The 24,547-nt window shown below is 46.1% G+C and overlaps 1 protein-coding gene across 3 annotated transcripts; it reads right to left on the bottom strand.

Moving 5' to 3' along the window:
- Positions 1 to 89: 89 nt before the first annotated feature.
- On the bottom strand, positions 90 to 24,547 carry LOC146186066 (uncharacterized). 3 transcript variants are annotated; one of them, XM_084606987.1, is made up of 7 exons: positions 24,275 to 24,547; positions 15,472 to 15,664; positions 14,476 to 14,657; positions 14,216 to 14,278; positions 12,292 to 12,466; positions 10,292 to 10,470; positions 90 to 2,434 (listed from the first exon to the last, which is right to left on the bottom strand). In XM_084606987.1, the coding sequence occupies exons 1-7, from the start codon at positions 24,278 to 24,280 to the stop codon at positions 692 to 694; spliced, it is 2,541 nt and encodes an 846-aa protein (XP_084463113.1). In that variant the 5' UTR covers positions 24,281 to 24,547; the 3' UTR covers positions 90 to 691. The 3 variants fall into 3 exon arrangements, with proteins under 3 accessions (XP_084463113.1, XP_084463114.1, XP_084463112.1); XM_084606988.1 differs by having other exon boundaries at positions 15,472 to 15,648; XM_084606986.1 differs by lacking the exon at positions 24,275 to 24,547 and adding an exon at positions 24,073 to 24,205 and having other exon boundaries at positions 15,472 to 15,648.

Below are 24,547 nucleotides of genomic sequence, written 5' to 3'. Positions count from 1 at the left end.
TATCTGGTAACAGGGCAATGGTTTCATAAGGTATTTAAAATGTAAAGAATTGTGAGCAGCACAACTGATGTTCTAAAAGCACCATTTCATTAGCACAGACAAAGTAGCAACCATAGTATGCCGACATTTTTAAGAGGCAAATAAATGCAAAAGTACTGGGTGTAATTAAGTAAAAACATAAAACAAATGCGCGTGACCACCACGAAAAATAACGCACACCAGCATGCAGCAGGGTCTTGCTGTGTACAAGAGTTCTTGGAAAATAAAAGAAGCACATAAATGCCGATTTGAAATATTAAGAACTTCAGATGGCCAAGGAAAATTGACAATCCAGTGCTTAACGGAAGTGGCCACACAATGCCACTGCTTGAGTTTGTGACACGCATGTTGTTTGGGAACACTACAATTCCTTTAAAAGCATAACGTGATATGGAAGATCAATGTGTGAGACTTGAGGGAATGAGGCATATAACACAACGCCAGCACACTCAACATACTCGCTTTCAGCTCCTAAGCTGTAAAAAGTGGTGACAAATGCCCCACTGCCATGCAACCAATTGAAAAGCTGCCCACGCCACTGCACACGCAATGTTCCAACATACATCTAGTCGCATGTTGAGCACCTCTGTACCCTCAAGCTAAGCAGGTGGGAGCCAGCCGGGGCACTGTACGCGCGTGCGGTGGCCGGGCGTCAGCATCGTGAGCTATTCAGCAGTTCGTGGTCACTGCACAGTCGTCTGTTTGGCCACTGACCCTCGGAGCCCCAAGCTGATGTGGACGTCTCTGCAGCCACTGCACGCACCTGCGGCTGCGAGGGGCACGCACAGCAGCTGCCAGTCTCGAGAAGAAACGTCACCGGGTCCCTTGTCACGGGCAAAGGCGGCAAGCCTGGCCGCTTTGACAACACCACATACCTCTGACGCCTCTCCCCCCAAGTGAGACACTTGGGGGGCAGTGGCGGAGGCATTGCACTGGCCTGACTAGACTCTCCCTCGTAAATGTACTCCTCTTCGTCAGGTATGGAAGGAGCCGATGTGGCATCTGAATTTTGGCTGCCATCGCTGCCAGTGTCGGCAAAGTCCCGCGATGTCCACGTTTCCTCCTCTTCCTCCTCCTCTTCATCGTGGTGTGAACCGCGTATTGAGCCTGAAGATGCCGTTATGCTCAGATTTGGCATCGAGTGGGCATGCACTGGTGCAAATACCTTGGTGCTGGCTGCGGGCACCCAAGAAGGCTCCGTAGTGGGTGCAAGCTGGCTAGTCTCCAATGGCAGCGTCACAACAGTGGGTGTGGCAGTTTCCGTCGCATTGTTGCTACTCTCCTCGATGGAAGTCTGCTTGGGAGGCTTCTCACAGATGACGCGAACTGTACGGCCCAGTTCAGATATTATCGCATTTTCGTCCTGCCACTCCAGCGCAGATGCTTTTCTGCCACGGAGAAACGCAAGGCTCCCACCATTGCGAAGGTTTTCGTGGCGCAGAAGGCTGAGCCTCCTTGATATGCACAGAGGTATGTTAGACAAGGACTTGAATGGGCTAGGCTGTCGCTTGCGGCGGCTACGGGCCGGCAGCGTGTGGAACACCAGGCCCCCTTTGTGCAGAAAGCAAGGTACCTCCACAATGAACGAACTGCTTTCAGCCGTGCCATGCTTACCATCACGTGCTGTCGTTGCCCTACAGTGCACCTCTGGGAAATCGCCACCAATTGTAACTACAACATGCCGTTCTGCTGACGGAGTGCTTCTCTTGGATGAGCAGCCTTCTCCCTGAAGTGCACCTTCGGCTACACTGCAGCGGCTAGCTTCGGGTGGCGAACTTTCCCCACCAAGGCAGGCCACATCTTCTAAAGATGGCGGTTGCGAGTAGGGTGGTGGTGGGCCCCAAAGGTAAGCTGGTACTTCGGCGTAACCACACGGTGGTTCGGGAAATGACTGCGGACCGTACCTGGGGTTCATTTGGAGGTGATGGAACACTCCATCGTTAGACCGCGTACGCCGATGCGCAGCACGAGCCGCTGCTGCAGTGCGCGACGACACCCGTGCCTCAGCCCGTGCGCCAGCATGGCTGCAGCCATTGCGCCACGGGCTAGGTGAACCGGGGGGGCCCACCAGCTCAGCAGGGGAGCTGCACCGCCAGCCGTCGCGAACCAAGAGTCGCTCAACAGCGTTGCAGCCGGGGCGCGAGGATGAAGAGCGAGTGCGTCGTGTCCATGGCAACCACCAGAGCGGCGGGCGGCGTCGCCGCAGTGCCGTGCGGCCCCGTGCGTGTCTTGATTGGCCAAACTCCTCGGGCTGCTCATGAGAGCCCTGCTGATGTGCGAGTAGCCGGTAGTCTAGCACATCCCAGAGTGGCCATGGGTGGCACATGTCACCGTAGCAAGCACAGAGGCCATGGTTGGGGTGGCGCCGGTACAGCAGCCGGCGACGAAGCTCCAACTGCACGCAAAAAGAAGCACACTAGTAGCAAAGACAGAGCGTAATGCATGGAAACACAAGCGAACTATTAAGGGAGGCACATTAGCCTTTGAAAGCTAAGCAATTGACAATTTTCATAAAAATGACGCCGCAAACTGGTTCACAAAGGATCGGTGCGTAGGATTGCACCATTTGTTGTCCCATTGCCTAAGTGGTTCCCTGGCATCTCTAGATAATTCTGCCAGAGCTTATCTGGCTACACTAGGGTTTACAAGCTAACAAGATAGAACTGCATGCGACTGTCGTGGTGTGAGTTTTTCTGTGCCAGCAATACAGACTGAGCATGGGAATGGACGGTTTCTATGCTGTAATAGAACACTTGCAGGACCAAAACAAGGCAAGATTTTGTTGGACTAACTGGGCCTTCGCATAAAAGATGAGCTGAGTGCATGCCTAATGGGCGTGTTCTAACTGAAAACTTCAGTGGATGATTCTGTAATTTCAGCCCTTATTATGGCATGCGCACGTTATGAATACAGTGCTTTGTTATTTATGGAGAGGGGGTTATGTAATGATTTCAAAATTAGATTTTATTTCCATTCTGGGTCATTTGAAGCACTGATCAAGACTGCGCTTGAACAAAGATTCTTTTTTAATCATTGTCTATTGTGTTACTATGACAAACATTATCCCAGCTCGTTTTTGTGGAAAGAGCACCTTTTTTTGTGGCCATGGCAGATATCTTTAGTTTCCAAGTGGTAGCAAAACCTAATCACACAATGAGAATTTTTTTTAAATATACACCTTTTTTAAGCATAACTATGAAACTTTTTCGCACAATCAAATCACTTCTCACTTTCATATGCCAAAAATTTAACTGAATTTCTTTTATTTTTGCTCAAATATAGACCACGGAGAAAATTTAAAAAAAAAATCGAATTTTGATTTTTTATTTTTTTTTTTATCAAACCATGTTTTCACAGCAGTCATGTCAACTATTTTCCTAAGTTTTCCAGAAGGCAAAGAACCTCAAAAAGCTATGTAGAACGGTAGAACAAAGCAAGTAACACGGACGGAATGAAGGAACAACGATAACGAAACGCGGAGACATCTCTTAAAATGGCGACGACTATGAGCATCACGTAGGAAATAAAAAAAGACGAGCCTATGATGAGGATGACGATAATCTACCCGAGCATGCTATAGCCGCCTTGTAGCGCGAGCACGCAAGGCCAGCTAGGTTCAATAGCGCTCCAAAGATGGCACTTGCTACTACCTGCAGCGAGGATATCAGTCTGTACGATGTTGCGGAGACCCATCTACGTGACCTACAGGTGCCTCCAATACATCCGGAATGAAATTGGGCAGGACGCAACCGCTCTTGTGCAAACCGCAAAGGTGGTGGCATGGGTGTGCTGTGGCGAAAAAACTCCACATGGGTACAAATGGCGGGTCTGTGATGAACATATCTAGATATCCGGAAGCATCGTAGGCATCCCGGTGCTTGTAGGCGTCTTGTACCTCACGGCTGCACACGGGCGACACGAAGCTAATGACCGTGTCCTGGAGTGCATCATAGAAGACGTCAAGCGATGGGCCCCACAGCACGAAGTACTCTTGATGGGTGACTTCAACGGACATATACAGCCCATCGAAGGATACCAGGACAGGAATGGTGAGCTACTGATCAGATGTGCGCGGGAGCTTGGCCTGGAAATAGCCAACCTTAGAGCTGACTGTGAAGGTGAATTCACCCGGTGTGCTCGCAACAGCCGCACCACAATAGACTATGCTCTAATGTCCCCGAAACTGGCAGCGCACGTAACACAGGTGCACATTGACGAAGACGGACGCTTCAGCCTAGGGAGCGACCACAACCGTTTCCGTCTATCGTTCTCACCCTCCTCTTGGCACAAAAGACATACAGAACGCCGCGACCCAGCCCGTCGATACCTACCCACAACATCATACGAAGCTGTGGCCAGACAATTCGAATAGAGCGAGATATGCACACAAGCCACAACATACGATGCGTATGTCACCGAGCTGAAACACATCATGCGCCAGCACGAGGTGCGCACCAGCTCGAAGGGTGACACTCAAAGGAAGCCGTGGTGGGACCAAGAGGTGAAACAGGCACTGGGAGCGAGGCAAGCTGCGAACAGGGCACACCGTAAGCAGCTCAGACTCTACCCGGCCGAAGATTGCCGCCCAGCATGGGAAGAATATCTCTGCTGCAAGCACTATATGCAAGAAGTTGTGCAAAGAAAAATCGCACAGTGCAACCATCGGCAGTTACAAGCAATCACGAGTGCGGGTCACGACAGCAGCCGGCGGTTTTGGAAGTACGTGCAAACGCTCGACCACAAGCCACCACAGTATGACATCAGGGACGAGGTTACAGGATTGCCAGGCACTGATCTCTCCCAACTGCTGACGCGCCACCTGGAAAAGGTCTACGACCAGCCGACATATGAGCCATGCGATAACCACACAGAGAAGCGCCCTGAACCCGTCAGTGCCCCAATGGAAGTGTCATGGCAGGTGACACCACAAGCCTTGAAACGAGCTATTGCTCATATTGGGGCACACATGGCACAAGGCCTCGACCACATTCCAGCAGGCTTGGTCAAATGTCTGGAAACACAGGCACAAGACCAACTCGCTGGAATCTATACTGGCTTTATCGCAGGGGATGCCATACCCGCCGATTGGCTTCAAGGGCGAGTGTCACTCGTGCCAAAGAAGGGAGGCGACCAAGGCCTTCTGCGAGACCACAGGCCGATCACAGTGACAAGTGTGCTGTACCGCATCTTCGCCCACATCCTGAAGAAATGGATGGCCGCCTCGGCTGAAACACATGGTCACCTCACTGAACTACAGTCCAGATTCCGACGCAACCGACGATTAGACGACAACCCTGACTCAGTGCATCGAAATCGCACAGCAGGAGTCACGGGGACTCATCGGATGCTTCCTCGACGTTGCAAGGGCATACGACAGTATCCCCCATGAACCCTTGCTACGTCGAATGAAGGAGTTGGGTATGCCACAGGAATGGACTAACCTGCTGGACCGCCTATACACAAGCAACACAGTGGTGGCCAGCCTTCATGGCAGCATATCGCAACCAGTCACTGTGTGACGGCGCCTAAAGCAGGGATGTCCCCTATCCCCGCTCATGTACATGCTGTACACGTCAGAAGTAGAACAATTGCTACTCGATTCTGGTATAGGCTTCCCGCTCCCCTTTCCTGTTGGCAGGTCTCCCGGAATTGTGGACGTTGCCAGGGCTAGCATTTGCGGACAATATTGTGTTGTTGGCTGAAACCGAGGCACAGCTGCAGCGGCTGGTAACAGTGTGTGCAGAACATCTAGCTACACTGGGATTGTCCTTTAACCCCACCCAATCAGCTGTGCTCCGGTTCTCGGGCCTGTCCGACGCCAACCCTGCAGTGCTGCTGCCCAACAGAGACAGCATACCGCAAGCAACCCAATATCGGTACCTGGGAGTACAACTGTGCACGGAAGGTGACATATACGTAGCACATGAACAACACCTAAAGCTGAAATCCACCCGTGCAACTAGTATCCTACGCAAACAATGCCTGTGGGGCTGCAACCGATATGTGTTGGTGTGTGATCTGTGGAAGGGGGTGCATGTGCCAGGCCTGACCTTCGCCAACGCCATCGTGTGCCTCTCCAACCCCACAAGAGATTGGCTTGAGCACGGACAGCGCGAAGTGGGCCGGATAGCGCTTGGCTGTCACGGTTGAGTTGCTGTTGAGGCAATTCAGGGCGACATAGGATGGTCGACCTTTGAAGCCGTGAAGTCCACAGAAAAATGGCATATGAGGCACGCCTACGGACAATGAGGGACATTCGCTGGGCACGGAAGGCGTTTCGCTATGTGCACCTAAAGGGCATCCGCACGCAATGGTGTACCCGTGTACAGTCCCTGCACCGGAAATACGGCTTCTGGTCGAACGGTACAGCGGACGACGCCGAATGCAAAACTACCATACGGACGCAAGTACGCCAAGAGGAGAATACCATGTGGATTGCTTCAGCACAGAAGAAGACGACACTGGCACTGTACCTAGAACACAAAGAAGCAGTATCGACGGAGCCGCTATACGACAACAACGTCGGTAGCACGCTCCTGTTCGAGGCACGGGCGGGAGCACTCCGCACTTTGACCTACCGCCGTCGATCTGACCCCTCCCCAGAAGCACAGGCGGCGATGTGCAGGGCATGTGGAAGTGCAGATGAGTCGGCGGAGCACATCATTCTCCGTTGCACAAAACTATCGCCCCAGCCGACAGAGGACACCACGCTACCGCGCGCTCTGGGTTTCGAATCGGCTGAACGAGGACAGCACAGTGGCGCCATCCGCACGACGAAAGCCCGGCTTCGTATGTGGTGGACAATAGTTGGAAGCTGATAGTGTCCATAGCAGCTCCATCCTACCCTCTTTCATTTCTATTACTTTTTGCTCTTCTCGTACCTTTTTAGTTTATCTATTTCACCCGGCTAGGACACATTACTGAGCCCACCCGATACAAAGGGTACAGTCACAAATCATCATCAGATGACTCTCCCGGTGGTAATATTGGTGGTGCGATGATTATGCGAGGAAAAAAAAATTCCAATTTTTAACGCCCAATGTGGGGGGTGCGAGCATTACGCAAGTGCGAGCATTGTGCAGTAAAAACGATAGTCCAATTTCAAAAACTGATTTCGTGTACTGTTCAGTCGACAGTTAGCAAATTGTATACTACCATAGCGCACAGTCGCACTGGAGCAGCGCAGTGCTCATTTGGTGTATATTTGCAGCTGGCGAGGAGTACACTGTAGTGAAAAGCCAACACGGAGCAATGCCATAGTTGAATATGACGACTGAACTTGCAAAGTTATTTTCTCACTTAAAACAACAATTATTCTAATTAAATGCCACTGACTGGCACTATGCAACTGACTACCTTTCACATCTTTACTAGGACAAGGCCGCGAAAAGTCAGCGGCACTTCCGTCCCGTCTAATTCTCCCAAGCGGGGGCGAAAGGAGGAAAGAAAAAGCTGGGAGGAGGACTTCTTCCTCGCGCCTAAATTTTCCCCTCGCACTGAGGGTGCCGCCGACTCCGCTGCGTGGCTTGCTTCATCCTCGCGTGAACCGCTGCAACCGCTGCTCCGCTCGTTTTGAATTAGAACCGTCATCTGCGTCGGTCGTCTGCGTAGCCTAGCGCTGTGAATTCTCTGCGTGTTGGCTTATCGGCCAAAGTCGCGATTTTTCGTCGCGGTTGTTTTACTCTGTGCATCTCACTCCTGCTGGCTCTTCGCCCCTTTGTGAGACGAGACTTGTCTGCGTGCAGCTCCAGTTTCATGGACCCATCTCGTCTGCTGATTGTGCTGGCCATTACACTCTGCGATAACCGCTGTGGTTCGTGTTGTTGAACTTGTTACCTTCATGTGCTGTGGAGAGACGTAAGTGCATTTTGAAGAAGACGGTTCTTCCAGGAAGGGTAGTGTAAATTTTTAATCATGCATTTTGGTTATGTATAGGACAGTTACATGTGATTACTTGCATCAAATACCAACCACTAGGTAACTAGAACGCAGGTATTTGCTCCATGTTTCTACACTGCATTGATGGTATGGAATGCGTAGAATGAATATGTGCATCATTTATTTAATTTCATGTCAACTGTACACATGCTGACAGAAGCAGTGCCGGCAAACTGGGTTCTTTTGTAGTGATAAAGCAAGCATGCAAGATTACAATGTTAGCGCAGAACACAAAACACTACTGTAAACTGTTGGCTCTGTAAAGTGTGTGTGTGTGTGTGTGTGTGTGTGCGCGTGTGTGTGTGTGTGTGTGTGTGAGAGAGAGAGAGAGAGAGATACCTCGTCGCATCTTTTCATTTTCTGTTTCACGTGCAGTTAATAAAAAAGGGAAACAATATCTGCTGTTCTCTGTGCTATTTCTTGCTGCAGTCGGGTACGCTTGCTCGTGAGCGCCTGCGCCCTCGAGAGCGCTATGCTTGTGGTTTTTCTTTCCATCACTCTGTTCCTGCCGCGAGCCGGTCACGCTGTGGCAGAACGATGATGCGGTAGAAAATCCACGGGCAGAGCGTTCTCCCAGGCGCGGGCGCACTCGAGCGCATGACCCGCGCTGCTTGAAGCAACCTACCGACACCCCTTTCAGCGCACCGTTTTTTTGGACTGGTCGGCTATACGGCCTCCCCCGTCAAGTCCATTTTTTACGCTCCCCCTCCTGCTATAATGGGGAGTTTGGCGCTAGCGTCTGTAATTCGTGGCTACTGGGAGATATAGGGAGTTTTACACCCCTGCTAGGACCACCTCATCATGCAATTGACGGCTCAACATGCCTAAAACAAAGAAAGCAAATTTCCTCAAAATTAGAGCCTTTCTAATAAGGGGGTAATTCTCATTGGCTGAAAAACCTAGTGTTTTTCTCTCTCTGACATATTCTGATTTATACACTTCTTTATCCTTCTAGACAACCTAAAAAAATAGCTGACATGACGACTGTGAGAACAAAAAATCAATATGTTATCTCTGTACCATTTTTATGGTTTATATTTAAACAACAATTAAACAAATTCATTACATTTAATTGATATGAAAGTGCAAGGTATATTTTTTACGAAAAAGTTTCATAGTTATGTGTAAAAAACATTACTTTTTCTTGTGTGAGTGTGCTAGGTTTTGCTACCACTTGCAGACTTATGATGGCGGCCACTGCCCTAAACAATTTTCTTCGCCAGGAACAAGCTGGGACAATGTTTGTGACAGTAGCAAAATAGGCCGTGGTTTTCAAAAACGAAATTGAAGGTCGTTGAGTGCAAGTTTGGATCAGATGGCGTGGAATGACCCTTCTTTAAATTGCCCCATGCCCTCACTGGTGTTGGGTTCAGGTGGAAAGATAAGACGACAGCAAGAAAAGAATCATGATGCAGCTGCCTTATGTTCATTAAGCGCCTTTCATCCACGGCTCAATATATGTACTCACTGAAGACAGTATGCAAAAAACAGATGACCTTGTTGTCACTTCTTCCTAGCTATACACACAATACTGATACTTATTAACATATAATTAATGCAATTTATGAGCAAGAAAAAAATGCATCGGTGCATTTTGGCTAATTAAAACTTCGGTAAGAGTGACTGGAAAACTTATCTAGCTTGTTTTCTGAAAAGCAGCAAGCATATTGATAATTCTGCACCTTGCTTGCCTGATATTGTAAACAGTTGTTACACTGAAAGGGAACTGCAGTGGCTGAAGAAGAGTACCGAGAGAGCTGAACAAGGGAACGAGGACACCAGAAAACGGACCTACACTTCCGCGTCCTCTACTTGTACCGATTGCACTCTCTTTCTTCTTCTTCCTCTACTACACGTATCAATATTATAGTTTTATAATTCATCCATTCTATAAGGGCCTTTCCTGTCAACGTCAATGATTCTATGTTGTCGCCAAAAAGCATGTTGCCTGAATGTCAAACTGCTCTGCCTTCACGCCGGCCATTTTCAAATTCCAAAGAGCAACTTTTTTGCTGTTGTTGTTGCGTCTTATTCATCCTCGAGAGAAGAAACTTTTTGGCTGGTACGACGATGCCCCAACAACAATAGTGCAGCAAATAATGCAACTGTTGACAATACACTCTAAGAACATGCAAGACAAACTGCTCTACAGCACTTTCGCAAAAAACACTCTTGAACCTTCCAAATGCTGTGCAATTTGCAAAATTTTCCAAGACAGGCTTAAGTAAGGTGACACCGATAAGATTAGGCAGAACAAGTGAAATGATGCACTCCACAGGCCAAAATTCCTGGGGCACGGCACTTATGAAGCTACCTGTTCGAGGTAGACCTTCTTCCGCTCGTGGCTGAGGAGCTGGTAGACAAGCATGGAGGAGAAGATGCACACCAGAATCCCAACCACAGACAGGCCGAACAGCGCACGCAGGCAACCGTACAGGCTACCATGCACCACTTCACAGCTGGGTGTGTCATTGAACACGAACTGGTGTTCTCCTGCAGGCAAACCAGAGGGAAGGGTTTGGTTTGGTTTGGTTGTTTATGGGGTTTCCAAAGAGACTTGGGCTATGAGAGACACCCTAGTGAGGGGCTGCGGAAATTTCGACCACCTGGGGTTCTTTTACGTGCACTGAAAAGACTTATTCCTGTTTCGTCAGATGAAGAAAGGGTCATGAAGGGCAAGCATTTTGCCAATGTCGACAGAGTCAAAATGCAATGTCGGGAGAGCACTATAGCAGGTACCAAGGAGGCTTAATTTGCAAAACGCTTCCAACAATGGAATGAATGTCTGGACAAGTGCATTAGTACTAATGGAGAGTACTTTGAGGGTGATTAAAGTTGGATTTGGAAATAAGTTGTATTCAATGAAACAAAATCAAGTCCATGCTTTTAAAGAAATTCCGGTTAATTCTGGGTCCCTTCTCACACATAAACATAAGCTGAATTCATTTTCTGGAGGTCAGTTTTAACCAAAAAGGTGGGTGTTCCACAAACACAGCACAGCTTGCTAGTTATTAAGTAGCGGTCACAAGAGAGAACTAAGCTGCAGAAGCCAGGAATTCGCTGCAACAACACGTAGTAATACCCCTCTGCGGGTCTTTAAGGGTATTGTAAATAAAAAAGTATGCTGGATAAGGCGGTGAACCTGTGCCTAAAGAAGAGAAGAGGAAAAAGTCTGGTTCTACCTCTGCATGTTGCTTTTGCTTTGTTTTCTTTTTCTCTTAATATTTGGCCTTCTGCAAAACCCAGTTCTCAGACATGGGAAAAATAATGCAAACTGGAAGGGACATATAAGAAGGTAGACACAGCATGAGCTGTACGGCCCATTCAGTTGGTACTGTTTTTCACCACGAATATTCACTAAGCAGCACAAACTTCGATCTATGTCTTTGCATTATGGTCTTGATCACTTCCATTCTGTAGCTGTCTTTGTTTCTACAACAATAGCATTTTGTACTGCAACTCCTTCAAGCACTATGATTGGTGATAATTACTTGTATATAAATTGCTAATAAGCAAGCCAAGGTAAACTATAAATGACTATTTTAGTACAATAGATTGCCCCTTTTAAAACCAATGAAAACCAATCACTGCTCCATGAAAATAATATACTGGCTAAGAAAAAAGCAAGCAACGACAGCAGCTTGCCTCACGAAAAATTTATTGCCGGAAAATTGGGCAATAGTCGCCTGCTTCTGAGATAAAAAAAGTGCAACAATGATTGAACTCCTCCAAGATAATAAACACCCTTCATGTTTCGGGGCTGTAGTGATGAGACCACTCACAAGCAGCTACATCACTTGAGAGGAGGCTTCGCTGGGCGAAGAACAAATGGCACGTGATGAGCATGTAGTTTTGATGCAAAGGAAAAAATTTAGCCGTAAAAGAGAGAAAAACGCGCAGCAGCGCCAATTTGCATCATAAATACCATGCTGCAGGGCTTGACTGGCCGGTGATGTTTCGTTGACAACCACTGTTGCTGCGGGCTGGCAAGAAGCTCAGAAAAGTGAAAACGAAACTATGCGGCATGCTATTCTCAAAGACAGCGGTCTCTTTTTTATCATGCCCCCCCTTGGACGTTCATCACTTTCATCGACTTTTGCCACGCTGGTCATAACTAGACTCGGCTGCATTTTAGGAGCTCCGTTCAAATTATTTAGAGTCAGATCCGCAGCGTTTGAACCAGCGACTCTGATGCCACAGTGCTACACGGGCACTGGCCGAGATTGGTCGAATTAACTAGCTTCAACTGTAGTGAACCACAGTTTTTCCATCTTAATTTCATCATTTTTGAAGTCGGCAAGGTTGCATCCTCACCATCCTGGGCAGGAGACTCGGCAATAGCTGACAAGCACATGCAGGCCCTGTCCTTAGACGAGTAGTCACACTTGTGCAGTGTCTGTAGCCTGTTCATGTGCACAACTGTAGTGGTGACCGTGATGACCACGCAGAGAAGCACGCACGTGAGGCAACAGCCACCTGCAAACTTCACCTGGGTAAAAGAACACAGATGTCACTCCATGGAGTTCATTCATTAAAACAAGCATCAAGGGAACACAGATTATTGACAACTGTACGCGCCTTTCCTTGACTAAAACAAAGGTCATTCCTTCAAGGTTATGTGCAGTGACCTCTACAAAAGAAATCAACACTCTATAAAAAAACATATCTGAAATGGTGACACTTTTTGAGCAAGTGGGACAACAACCGCGCTGCCACCACTATGCTTCATAAACTGCCCTTGTATCACACTGAAAGAAGCAGGACGGACTGGAACAGATGACCTGAATTGGGACCAAAAAAAAAATGTTTCCTTGGTGGCTATAGACTATCAGCAAGATTTTACGAACAACCTTTACTGTAGAATGTGGTGCTGCTCATATCCTTCTAAGAACTGAGCCAAAAACAGGCAATGAAGCATTTGCAGTGTGATTATCCTACGCGACAACAGCTTTGTCTCAAGACATCTATCTTGCCATGTCTCCGTCACTGCCGAAGAACACTAGAAATTTCAGCAGAACGACACCAAAACATGGCCAGCTGTTGCCCATTTCTACACACCATGCAGCAAGTCTTCCAATACTCATAACATGCCTGTATACTCGTAAGCATATAAAGCAGCTGCGGTTCCACACTGTCAAAGTTCTGTCAAAATTCAGCTTCAGCAAATGTAAGCTGGGGGCAAAATATTGTCACAGAAAAACAAAAAAAAAAAGCGAGCAGCTGCCCAGGCTGAATGCTCATGCTAGGCCCATGGCCCTTAAATCATTTGCATGCACCCTCACAAACTAGCAAAGCAAGGTAATCCACAGCATCAACAGCCCCAATGCTGATTCAGCCATGTGTCATGCGAGGCACTAACTGTACTGCAACAGTTTCACTCTAACTACTGCTTTATTTCTTCCGACGTATGCATCAAAGTGCTTATGCAAAAGCAAAGGCTGGATATCCACCTTTTGGAAGCTCTCGAAACTTGCTGCACAACAATCTTCTTGTGTTATACAAATAAAACAAAAGACACTTAGCAAACTTATGTCAATTGTCTGAGAAAAAACGAAACAATAACGAGGCACATTTGGCATTTAAAAAAGGCAAAAGCTAAAAGCTAGGAACATGGTCATTGCACAAGCATTGAAAATTACATCTAATCAAACAGTGTGCGCAACAACTGGCTTAATCTATCAATATTTTAAAACATTATTTCTGGACTGTAAACTTCCTTTGTTTTTAGAGCAAAAGCAATAATCTGGATGCTCAGAGCCTAACAAAATTACTGAACGCTTGTATGTCCACTAGTAATGTTTTCACACTAAAAAAGAAAAGAAAAACCGTCAGAGTGGAGAGGATTTGAAACTAGGAATTTCTCGTGGGAAGTGAGTATGCAGTATCATAGCTATCGATCGCCGCAGCCAAATGCCCCGCGTGCAGACTGCAACACACCATCGCACTGCGCATTGTCGTCTCCATAAACTTCCATGTGGCTGCGAAAGCTTTCACACGTCCTACTCGATTAAACTTTAAAAGCCAACTATTTCTGTCCTGTAATAACATAAATATTGCTTCAACAGGGCTCTGACTGTCTTCTTTTGCTGTCTCATAAAACTGCTTAGACAGCGCTCTGATCAATGAACAAGTACAGACACAAAGCAGATACAAGCAGAACTGCAGAATACAATCGCACATAGGAAGATTCAACTTCCAAATCTGCAGCAAAAAAAGAAAAATATTGTCAAATACTAACCAGGTAAGTGTACCGGTTACGGCGCTTGGCAAAGCACATGACCATCAGCCCCGTCAGAATAAGCTAGAAATACAAAACAGAGAGACGTGAACATTACTCTCATAGGAAAACTGCCAATGTGGCATATTTACAGCTGATCATAAAAAAAATCAAACACTATAAATAAACGTTTTGCAAATAAAATGACGCTCAAAACAAACACTGTTCACTTCATTGTGCTGAACTACTCTCAATAGGTGTAGTAAAATGCTTGCCCTTACCACTGCAGCAGGTACGTAGGTGGGAATGGTCTCAAAAAACTGCAGGGACGACGTATACGACTTCAGGGTGAAGTAGATGGCGATGAAGAGCACCCCGACAAAGACAGCCGAGCCACCGCACACCAAGCAGAGAATGACATACTTGCGCAGCCATATCAGCCAGAGAGACGACCTGGCCTCAGCTGCAAAGGAACCAAAGCATTACACTTTGCATTTTCACAGCAGCAACATTTCCTGCTCTAAGAATGATTGACCATCATGCAATCAGAGTTAGTTACCATCGGCAATAAGACATTAGTACATAAACCATCTAAGAGCTTAGTAAGAAGTTAAAGGTAATACAAAAGTACCAGACAGACAGTGCAGATTTCAGTGTTCATTTAATTAAAAAAAAAAATTATGAAACTTCAAGGACCCTTTTGCATCATCAGAGCAACCACCATAATAAACAGGCAGCCCACCCGTCTCCACTGCCTCACCCTTAGCCCACAAGAACACCGAGGTAAAAAAAGGAAATGTAACAATATTTGCATCCTTTAAAAGCAATGCGTGCAGGAATCATGAAAGAGGGCCCACCTGACTGCAGCAAATGAGAAAAATGGGAGATTTACAGAGCTGCTATAAAGAAATGTGCCCTTTAGAACTGATGCTAAAATCTGATGCCCCACCTAAGTATTAGCACAGCTCAAAGAGGTGCATGTGGATAACAAAAGTTCCTTGCATAGTTTTGGAACAATCCCCTGGAAGAAACACCTCAAGCAGCATGTCATGGTAATGGCTAGGTTGCAAAACAAAATCATTAGTTTAGGAACCTTTTTTGAAGTTAATACAGATTGCAGTGCCAGAACATTCAGGTTATTAATATACCATCATTGCACCGTTCCATGAAAGCATGCAGTGCAGACTACAATCATGCTCGTAACCAGATTGTTTTTTCAAATTCTGGCAACGTACAACCTCCTGCAGTGACGAAAGAAAGGGAGAAGCAACACTTGCCGTGCCTGTGTGCTGATGAAACATTGAGAGAGGACGGCTCATGGCCATGGCGACAGACTTGCGAGAGGAAGGGCTGCGCCAGGGGCAAGGAGGCCCTCTCCTGAGGGGGCGGCGATGTCTCCATGCTCAACACAGGGCAGGAACCTGTGTCTGCACTGGACCAGCTCTCTCTGCCACCTGCCGAGAGCACAAACTGCTTCCATCAAAACTCCTCATTCTGGAAACTGGTTCCGAGAAAACGAAGGACAACAATCACTGTCCCAATTCGTGGTGGACACCTCAACTGTGCCCTGAGAGAAGAGATAAAGGAAGGAGTGGAAGAAAGAAGGGAGAAAGAGATGGTTGGTTGGTTGATGAGGTTTAACGTCCCAAAGCAACTCAGGCTATGAGAGACGCCGTAGTGGAGGACTCCGGAAATTTCGACCACCTGGGGTTCTTTCACGTGCACTGACATCGCACAGCACATGGGCGCCTTGCTTTTCGCCTCCATCGAAAAGCTGCCGCCGAGGCCGGGATTCGATCCCGCGTCCTTGGGAACAGTAGTCGAGCGCCGTAACCACTGTGCCACCCCGGCAGGGGAGAAAGAGAGACCACAGTAGAGAGCTCTGGATAAATTTCGACATGCACTGAAATCGCATGGCACACGGATGTCTCTTGCAATTCACCTCCATTGAAACACAGCTGCCATAGCCATGATGCAAAAGTATTAATGGCTTCCTCCTTGCAGCTCCCCTTACAAATCTTCTTTTGCTTATGTGTGCAGCCTTTGTCAAAAATATACAGCCTAAGGGTTGTTGTTTTTTTCCTAGGCCCTGCAACGGGCTCCTGGAAACACTCCCGGAATACGTAAACTTGCAGATAAAAAACTATATTTTTCGTCACCTGCGAGACTGCGAACACTGGAGATGTGCAATGAACCTGTTACAGGGCTTAGAATCTAAGCAAATACCCTAGCCTGTATATTTTCGACAAAGACTGTACTTTTTCCTAATCATTTAATTTGTGCCTCTATTATCTCACAGGTATTCACTAGCATACAGTCACAAGCTACTGCATTATGTGAAAGAGCACGCGACATAAAGCTCAGCTTTAAACAAGCCCTATGGATGTGCCTGTGTAGCCTATGGGCAGTAACTTGGGATCCATCAGTCATGCCATGTGGTAGCATGACATACACAACCTGCCGACCAGCCATGTCACCTGCCAAGTACCACCTGTCATGAGGCACGCCATTTTTTTACTCCAGAGAAAAGGGGGGGGAGGGGGGGCAGTGTACGTGCGTGTGTGTGCATGCATGTGTGCATGTGTTGGCAAGAGGGGGGTGCAAGGAGGAAATATTTCGAGGAATAGCACACTCCTTTCAACTAAGAAGAAAAATAAGAAATCAAGGGCACAGTAAAACACCAAACCATCCCTATACTAAAAGCATAAAGTCATATACACACACAAAAAAGCATACATTTTGTGAACTATTCATATACAAAAGGCAAAGACACATTTAGACACGGGTGATGTTAAGACAAGCTGTGAGTCCTTCGTATGCATAGCACTTTGTAGATCATGAAAGCACACCTAGCCAAGCATCATGTTCTCCATTCACAGGATCTTCTGAGGGCTTGAACTGTCACTGTTTAATAAAGGCATTTTCTGTCCCTTCATATAAAGCAATTTATAATGCATAGATATAATTATGTGCATCAAAAAGGCAAGCAAAGTAGTATGTGACATTTAAGGCACTTGCAAGGAACCAATCACTGTCATGGAAAGCTAAACGGTCAAGAAATGACCTTAGATTCATATAAAACTGCACAGTGCAGGCATGATGACAATGAAGGCTAAGCTTTTGTTTACATGCTTTACTTTCCAACTTGGGTGACTAGTGACTATACCTTTCTGGGCATGGAAAAGAAAGCAATAAGATAATGCAAGAAAAATTGAGACCTGAAACAGTGGCTCAGCAGCTGCATTTTGATGAAGGCGAAATGTAGGAATACCTGTGCTCTGTGCAATCAATGTCAGTGCACTTAAAGAACCCTAGGTGGACGAAATAAATCTTAAACCTCAGTAACATGTTCAGGTTTAAGACACTAAATCTCATATAAAACACTATATCATAATATACAAGATCAAACAACTTGAGTCTAAAAAGAAAAAGTTCTATGTGGAAATAGTGTGAAATGTGAAATGCGTGCCTTTTCGTGTCTTTACACAAAATTTATTTCACCCCCCACCCTTCCCCCATCCGACTGCTGCAGCACCCCTGAGCGTTGCACCCGGTGCGGACCGCACCCCCAGCACCCCCCTCGCGACGCCACTGCCAAAACGTTTTTTTTTTTAAATTGAGGAACCTAGTATTTTCATTGCATGGATGCCTGTTTAAACTCCAGATCGTGATTGTGGACCTTACTTTATCCCCAACAATATTTAACAAAAGTAGCCTCCGGCATTCTCCTAAGCATATCTAAACTCTCCTGGCTAAGCTGTTAGCAACCTACTTTCTACTCAGGTGCAAGCATTCATGATTTAACTGATTTATTTATAGGAAGGGAAAGGCGCGGTAACTGTCTCACTTGTTTTCTGTGGACACCACAACCGCACCATGAGGGAAGGGAGGAAGATGGGAAGTGAAAGTGGAAAGAGAGAAAGAGGAGCCGTAGTGGAGGGCTACGGAGTAATTTCGACCACCTGGGGATATTTAACGTGCGCTGACATCGCACAGCACACGGACGCCTCTTCGTTTCGACCCCATCGAAACGCAGCCGCCGAGGTCGGGTTCGAACCCGGGTACTCCGGCACAGTAGTTGGGCGTCTTACCACTGCACTACCCCGGCTTTCGCAGCGAATTGACGTTTGAGAGAGAGAGAGAGATATTTTAATGACAACAAGAGATGTCTGCCTGATGGTGAGCCTAGCATGCTACTATTGATAAGGGGTGAGGGATGAGGGTGACAAATTGTGGGAGGGAAGGGGAAAATGAATAGAAAAAAAAAAAAGAATCACTGTCGTACACTTTCACACGCACATAATCACACACAGATGAGTTTGAAAGGGTCTCGATCAACCCTGTGTCCTTGAGAAAAGTTAATAAGGCCTTCGTAGCTCGCGCAGCCGACGACCCGTTGCACCAAAGACCCAGGACATGTTCAAGGTGCAAGGTTGTGTCTTTAGTCAAGCCTAAATTATTACGCAGTGTCCTGCGAAGCGCAGTAAACCACTGAGAGGAGGTTACCAAATGTTTGAAATCTTCACACACATCACATGTAAAGCACAGAGGGCTGCTCGCTATGCCTATTTTATGTAAGAAGTAGTTTGTGTATGACACATTCAAACGGATTGGGTGTAGACAGTTATGATGGCACCTGTTCAAATTGTGAGGAATTCAAAAGACGCAAGTGGGATCTATTCGGTGCAGAGGTCGGTATTGATGGTTCGGGTCACACCACAGAGAGCATCGCAATCGCCATGATTCAGTGGCTACAAGTCTTGCTGCATCTCTTCGTGAGAATGGATATGGGATTGTCCTTGAGGAGTCTTCTGGTAGCACTTTTGCAGCGGCGGCGGCGCAGTCATTGCCCGCAATGCCGCAGTGAGCAGGTAACCACTGTAGCACAATGTGGTGACTCAGGTCATAGGTCTCAGTAAGCAGCTTATTTAAGTCAGTGACAAGCTCTTCCTGAATTCTTGATGATTTAAGCAATTGTAGTGCAGCGTGACAATCACTGAAGATAACCCATGTTGCAGGGGGTTGTTGAAGAATTTATATAATAGCTTCTCTCAGAGCTGTTAACTCAGTAGCCACAAGCTGAAGTGCAGGGACTGAGTGTTGTCGAGATTGTGGTGTGCATTGATGGTACTCATACGGCGATGGATGAAGAAACAGCTGTAACCGAGCCATCAGTATTGATGTCGCAATGTTGACTGTAGCATGCACAGATGTGCTCAAGGGCGGAGTATTTAAGTCCAGGCCCTGGGGTGTGGGCTTTTCTTTTGATGCCAGGTATAGTTGTTCAAATTTGCCATGAAGCAAACCTCCCCGGTGGGAAAGTTGACGGTACTGCACGTTGATATTGCGCAGGCAGTGCTGTCATACTCAGCTCTGAAAATGGATGGGTAGGTTCACGTGCAAAATGCAGCTAGGTACGAAGCAGCTCCTGCAGTATCAGCACGGTTACAGACAGACGTCTGCTCTCCGCCGGAGTACCCACTTTGAAGGTATTCTCTGGAAGACCAAAGCAAACTCTTCAAGCTTTGGCCTATATGGCTTCAAGTAGTTTTATGCTTGCCTGCGAGAGACATTGAAGAACAGGGAGGCTATAATGCAGAAGGCCTTCGCAAAGTGCTCCATAAAGTCTTAATAAAGAATCGGTAGAGCAGCTTCTTCTGGTTGTTGCGAGCATATGGAATATAGATACGTATGAGGAGAGTTTGATCTTAAGTTGTTGAACGTGTGGTGACCATGAAAAAGACTTATCAAAGGTCACACCTAGAAATTTTTGGTGGCTGACATATGGTATAGGAGTGCTAGCAACTTTCAGTATGTAGTGAGAGAGATCACGTCGTGAAAATGTAATTTCTGCGCACTTTTCTGGAGATATAACAAGACCTCACTTGTTTAAGAATAATGCAATGCCCCCTATTGCTTTCTGTAGCCGAGCATGCACAATGCGCCTGTTTCTTCCAGTGCACCATAAACAGATATCATCTGCGTAGAGGGAGATTTCAACAGTAGGTGGCGAGGAACTGTCCAAACCAAGAAGAGAGATATTGAAGAGGGTTGGGCTTACAATCCCTCCCCGAGGAATGCCACTAGACACATGATGTAGGGACATGTTCCCTTCATCCGTTGAAATGTAAATTGTCCTATCACAAAGATAATCAGAGAGCCAGTTGTACATTCGTCCACCAATTCCAATCGAACGCAAGGCTGAATGAATCGCCTCATGCGTGACACTGTCAAAAGCTCCTTCAACATCAAGGAAGACAGCAATGGTTATAGGCCGCTCAGCTTTGCTGCGCCCGACACAGTTGGTGAGAGCAATAACGTTGTCAATACTGCTTCGGCCTTTTCGGAAGCCAGACATTGATGGGGGGCAAAGTCCCCTATTTGTACGGTCCCAGGTAAGGCATGAATGAACCATTTTTTCTATCAATTTCCCGACACAGCTTAATAGTCCAATAGGATGATAAACGTTTAGGTCAATTGATGGCTTACCAGGTTTAAGGACTGGTATTACACGTGCAGTCTTCCAGCTCTCTACAAGACTACCGACTATCCAAGAGTTGTTATAGACGGCAAGCAGCTGAGTTTTGGCTTTCCTCCCAAGACGTGATAGCAAAATGTAGCTTACACGGTCAGGTCCTGGGCAAGATCTTTTGTTGGTAACTGCTAGCGCGGCTTGTTCTTCCATAGTAAACAGTTCGTCTAGGAAAGAAGTGTTGGGCGATGGGACAAAGGTGGGGCGCACATTTTGCAGTGAAGGAGCTGGTAAAGAAGCAATGATCTTTGCACAGAAAGCCTCTGCAACTTGAAGACAAGCAGTATTGGCATTTAGAGCCACACACTCGAAAGGACGTAGTTGTGAAGGCTGCAGCTTCTTAAGCTTCGTACAATACTCCCTACTTTAGAAAAAGACTTTCTATTTTGCACAAAAAGATCTCCATTGTTTGATATGAATCACTAAAATCTTATGAATCATCACGAAAACAGTGTTGCTAGACACCACATCAGACGATGCCAAAAACTTAGTGACACCACTGACTAAGAATACTGCAGACGTTAACTTCGGCCACATTGCCATAAATAAAAGTGAGAATTGCATCCAAGATAGCATCCAAGATAGCAATTTAGAGATTGCTTCCCTTCAAAAGTACTTCATTAATGTGCATGCCCTGAAGACATCATTAAATGAATTTTTGGAACCTTGAGTTGCCCCATGGAGAAACCTGTTGAGACCTGAATGCTGACAAGAGGACTTTATGGAATGCAAAAATGACTTAGGCATGCATTTGTGAAAAAAGGCCCATTCATCATCTGGCTCCTCCATGCACACAAAGTGTCGCAGTCTTTCCACAAAGCATGCAAAATCCCTCACTATTAGTAGCCAACATAAGAAAATGCATGGCCTTTCTTAAAGAAACCTACACATTTCTGAGGTCACAAGCGAAAAGCAAGGTTTCAAAACGATCACATAGTAAAGTAATTGCATGCCTTACTAGATAAGAAGTGCAGAGTAAAATGCCCCAAGTATACAACACACATTCCTTGTGTTGCTCAAAATCATTTTTTACAGCACAAGCACAAGTGAATTCAAGCACCGGCGAAATCAGGCAGGCCCAGCCACTAGGTATTCAAGACTTGCTCCGACTCTACTAGAGGACATACAAGCATATTGCCACGAACCCTTGTAACCTTTAGTTGTTACTGCTGCATGTGGCCTTCTCACTGTGTACGTGCCGCAAGGAACAATCTTATGTTCTTAGTTTATTATCCTCAGTGTCATCAAGATGCGGTTTTATGATTTTTGTTATCGTGCAAGATGCGACGAGATGTATCTTAAATGATTGTGGCCACTTGCGTCTGTTTCTACAATGTTTGAAGTTGAACTAGTCATCTTTCACAGCTTTATCTAGATGCTTCTTCACCAATATTGAACCGGGCACTAAAAATTGCAACAGGCATTCATATTTCGATGATCAACAAGCACGACTACAACTATCAACGCCACCATGTTGTTTTATTATCTTGCGGGCGCAAGTCAGCCCAATAGTGTGTTTCTTTTAGTGCTTCATTTGTCGCCTACGGCACTGTCACCACGATGTAACAGTACATGTCACTAAATAATATCCAGGAATCATTTGGCATTTGAGATTAGCTGAAATCCACAAACCTAAAAATATTTTCTCCCATTTTTGCCAATTCTACATCCTTAAGCAACTTTGGCAACTCTGTTGACACTATCACCACAATGTAACAGTATATATCACTAAATAATATCCAGGAATCGTTTGGCATTCGAGATTAGCAGAAATCCACAAATTAAAAATTTTTTTTCTCATTTTTGCCAATTCTACATCCTTAAGTTTGGCTACTCTGTTGACACAAGGGAAAGCATAGGAGACTTTTTTTCTTCCCTTTTGATAAAAGTGAAGTAATAACGCAGTCGTGGAGATAATTGATTAGAAAGCAGAATAAAAGACAACTGCATGCTGCCAGTGGGATCCAAACCCCCGACTTCCTCATCCAGTGCTCTACCCAAGTGAGATACGGCAACAGCTATTCAATCTTTTTGAAATATTTATGTTGCATATAGCATACATATCTCATAATGATCCACGTAATTCTCCCAGAATTTGTTTGCTGTTTGAAAACTCTGATTTGATAACAGGTCATATAGTATTTGCTCAATGAAGTCCAATGGCGCCCCACTGTGGTAGTGCAGTGGTTACGACGCAGACTACTGCGCCGGAGTACCCGGGTTCAAACCCGACCGCTGCCAGCTGTGTTTTGGATGAGGCGAAACGGAGTGGCATCCGTGTGCTGTGAGATGTCAGTGCACGTTAAAAAAACCCCAGGTGGTCCAAATTTCCAGAGTCCTCCACTATGGTGTTTCTTATAGCCTCAGTCGCTTTGGGACGTTAAACCCTACAAACCATACAAACCAAGTCCAATGGCACATATCTAAGCATCCTGCACAAAACCAGACATGCTGACCATGATAATTACTTGCTCAGAAAGCTATAACATTTGTTTACGACTGCAGTAGTTCGCTAACCCAGATTGGACTTAACTCTTTTTTTTGCCAGATCAACAGAAATTACAAGTCAATAGAATTTTTTTTTAAAGCAGTATTGTAACCTGGACACAAATGGACTGAAAAATAATTTCAACTAAGGTATAGGCTCATGGTGAATTTATTTTTGCCTGCAGGTAATCGTTACTCCCCCTCCAAGGTGAAACAAACCACTGCATACTTATTTTTCTTCGTTCATACATATATACAGCCTGCAGCGCCTCTTAGCACATGCGTTGAGCTAGTTTGGATGCAAAGCAGTTAAGGCTTTTCTATAATCAATACGACAAAGCGCGTTGCGAAGTTAGGGGTAGGATTAACGGACTCCGCAACAATTTAATTAGCCTTATTAGATATGTAGGTCGAACGGCATGACTAAGACTCATGTCTTAGTCATGCCACACATGCGAGTTTAAAAATGAAGTATAAAACGGACGAAACGCGTTCTGTTCGTCGGTCAGAAAAGAATACGAACAGCACGTCCCGACAAGGTTCTTTTGGTTCTTTAGCTAATTCAAGAAGCATGCGCACTGCCGCAGAGAAAGAAAGTGTCCTCACTGCGCAGCAACGAGATCAGATAAAATTCGGAGTGCACTAAACGCTATAAATAGCGGTGCGTTATTACCACGGCAATCGAACATCAGCAACAGAAGTAAAAGCGTACCAAAACAAGCACCCCTATATTCGAGAAAACCACTGCATGTATGCGATTACATACTAGCTGAACGGGTTCCCGTCGGTGCTACAAAAAGAATAACTTCGAAGAAAATCCGCTACATAAACTGTGTCACAGAGTAACCAACCCTCTGACCTGAAACTAAAACAAGACGGATGTTGTGCGTGGTCATGGAGAACACTTTGACGGAGCATCGCATACTGCGTTCACTTAGCACTTCATTTCACAAACAAACAAGATATGCAAGAGAACGAATGCTAATAAACAACAGCCCTTCAGATGTTTTCAGAGCGGAGCTAAAGTAACTGTTCTGAAATGTGAAGTGGAAAAGACTTACTAGCATCCGCAGAATAGCCCTCGCTCGCTGCTTGCCTCAGTTATATACCCAGATCACTACAACTATGCAGCGCTAGTATGAGCCACGATTTCAGATCACAGTAATAACTACACATAATTAGAGCCGTTATATAAAGTTTGTTATAAAGTAAGGTGCCAAATTTAGCCTATCGATGACGCCTGCGAAAGTAGAAACAGCCACGGCCACAAGTTTGTAATAGGATTATTCGTGTGCCACAAGACCGTACGACCGTAACAAGCCTCCACTGCGGCG

This window comes from Amblyomma maculatum, chromosome 6 (assembly GCF_055883805.1).
Source record: "Amblyomma maculatum isolate TAMU_Amacu chromosome 6, ASM5588380v1, whole genome shotgun sequence".
Lineage (NCBI taxonomy): Eukaryota > Metazoa > Arthropoda > Arachnida > Ixodida > Ixodidae > Amblyomma > Amblyomma maculatum.
The sequence above is the reverse complement of the archived record's forward strand: the minus strand, read 5'-3'. Positions and strand labels throughout refer to the sequence as shown.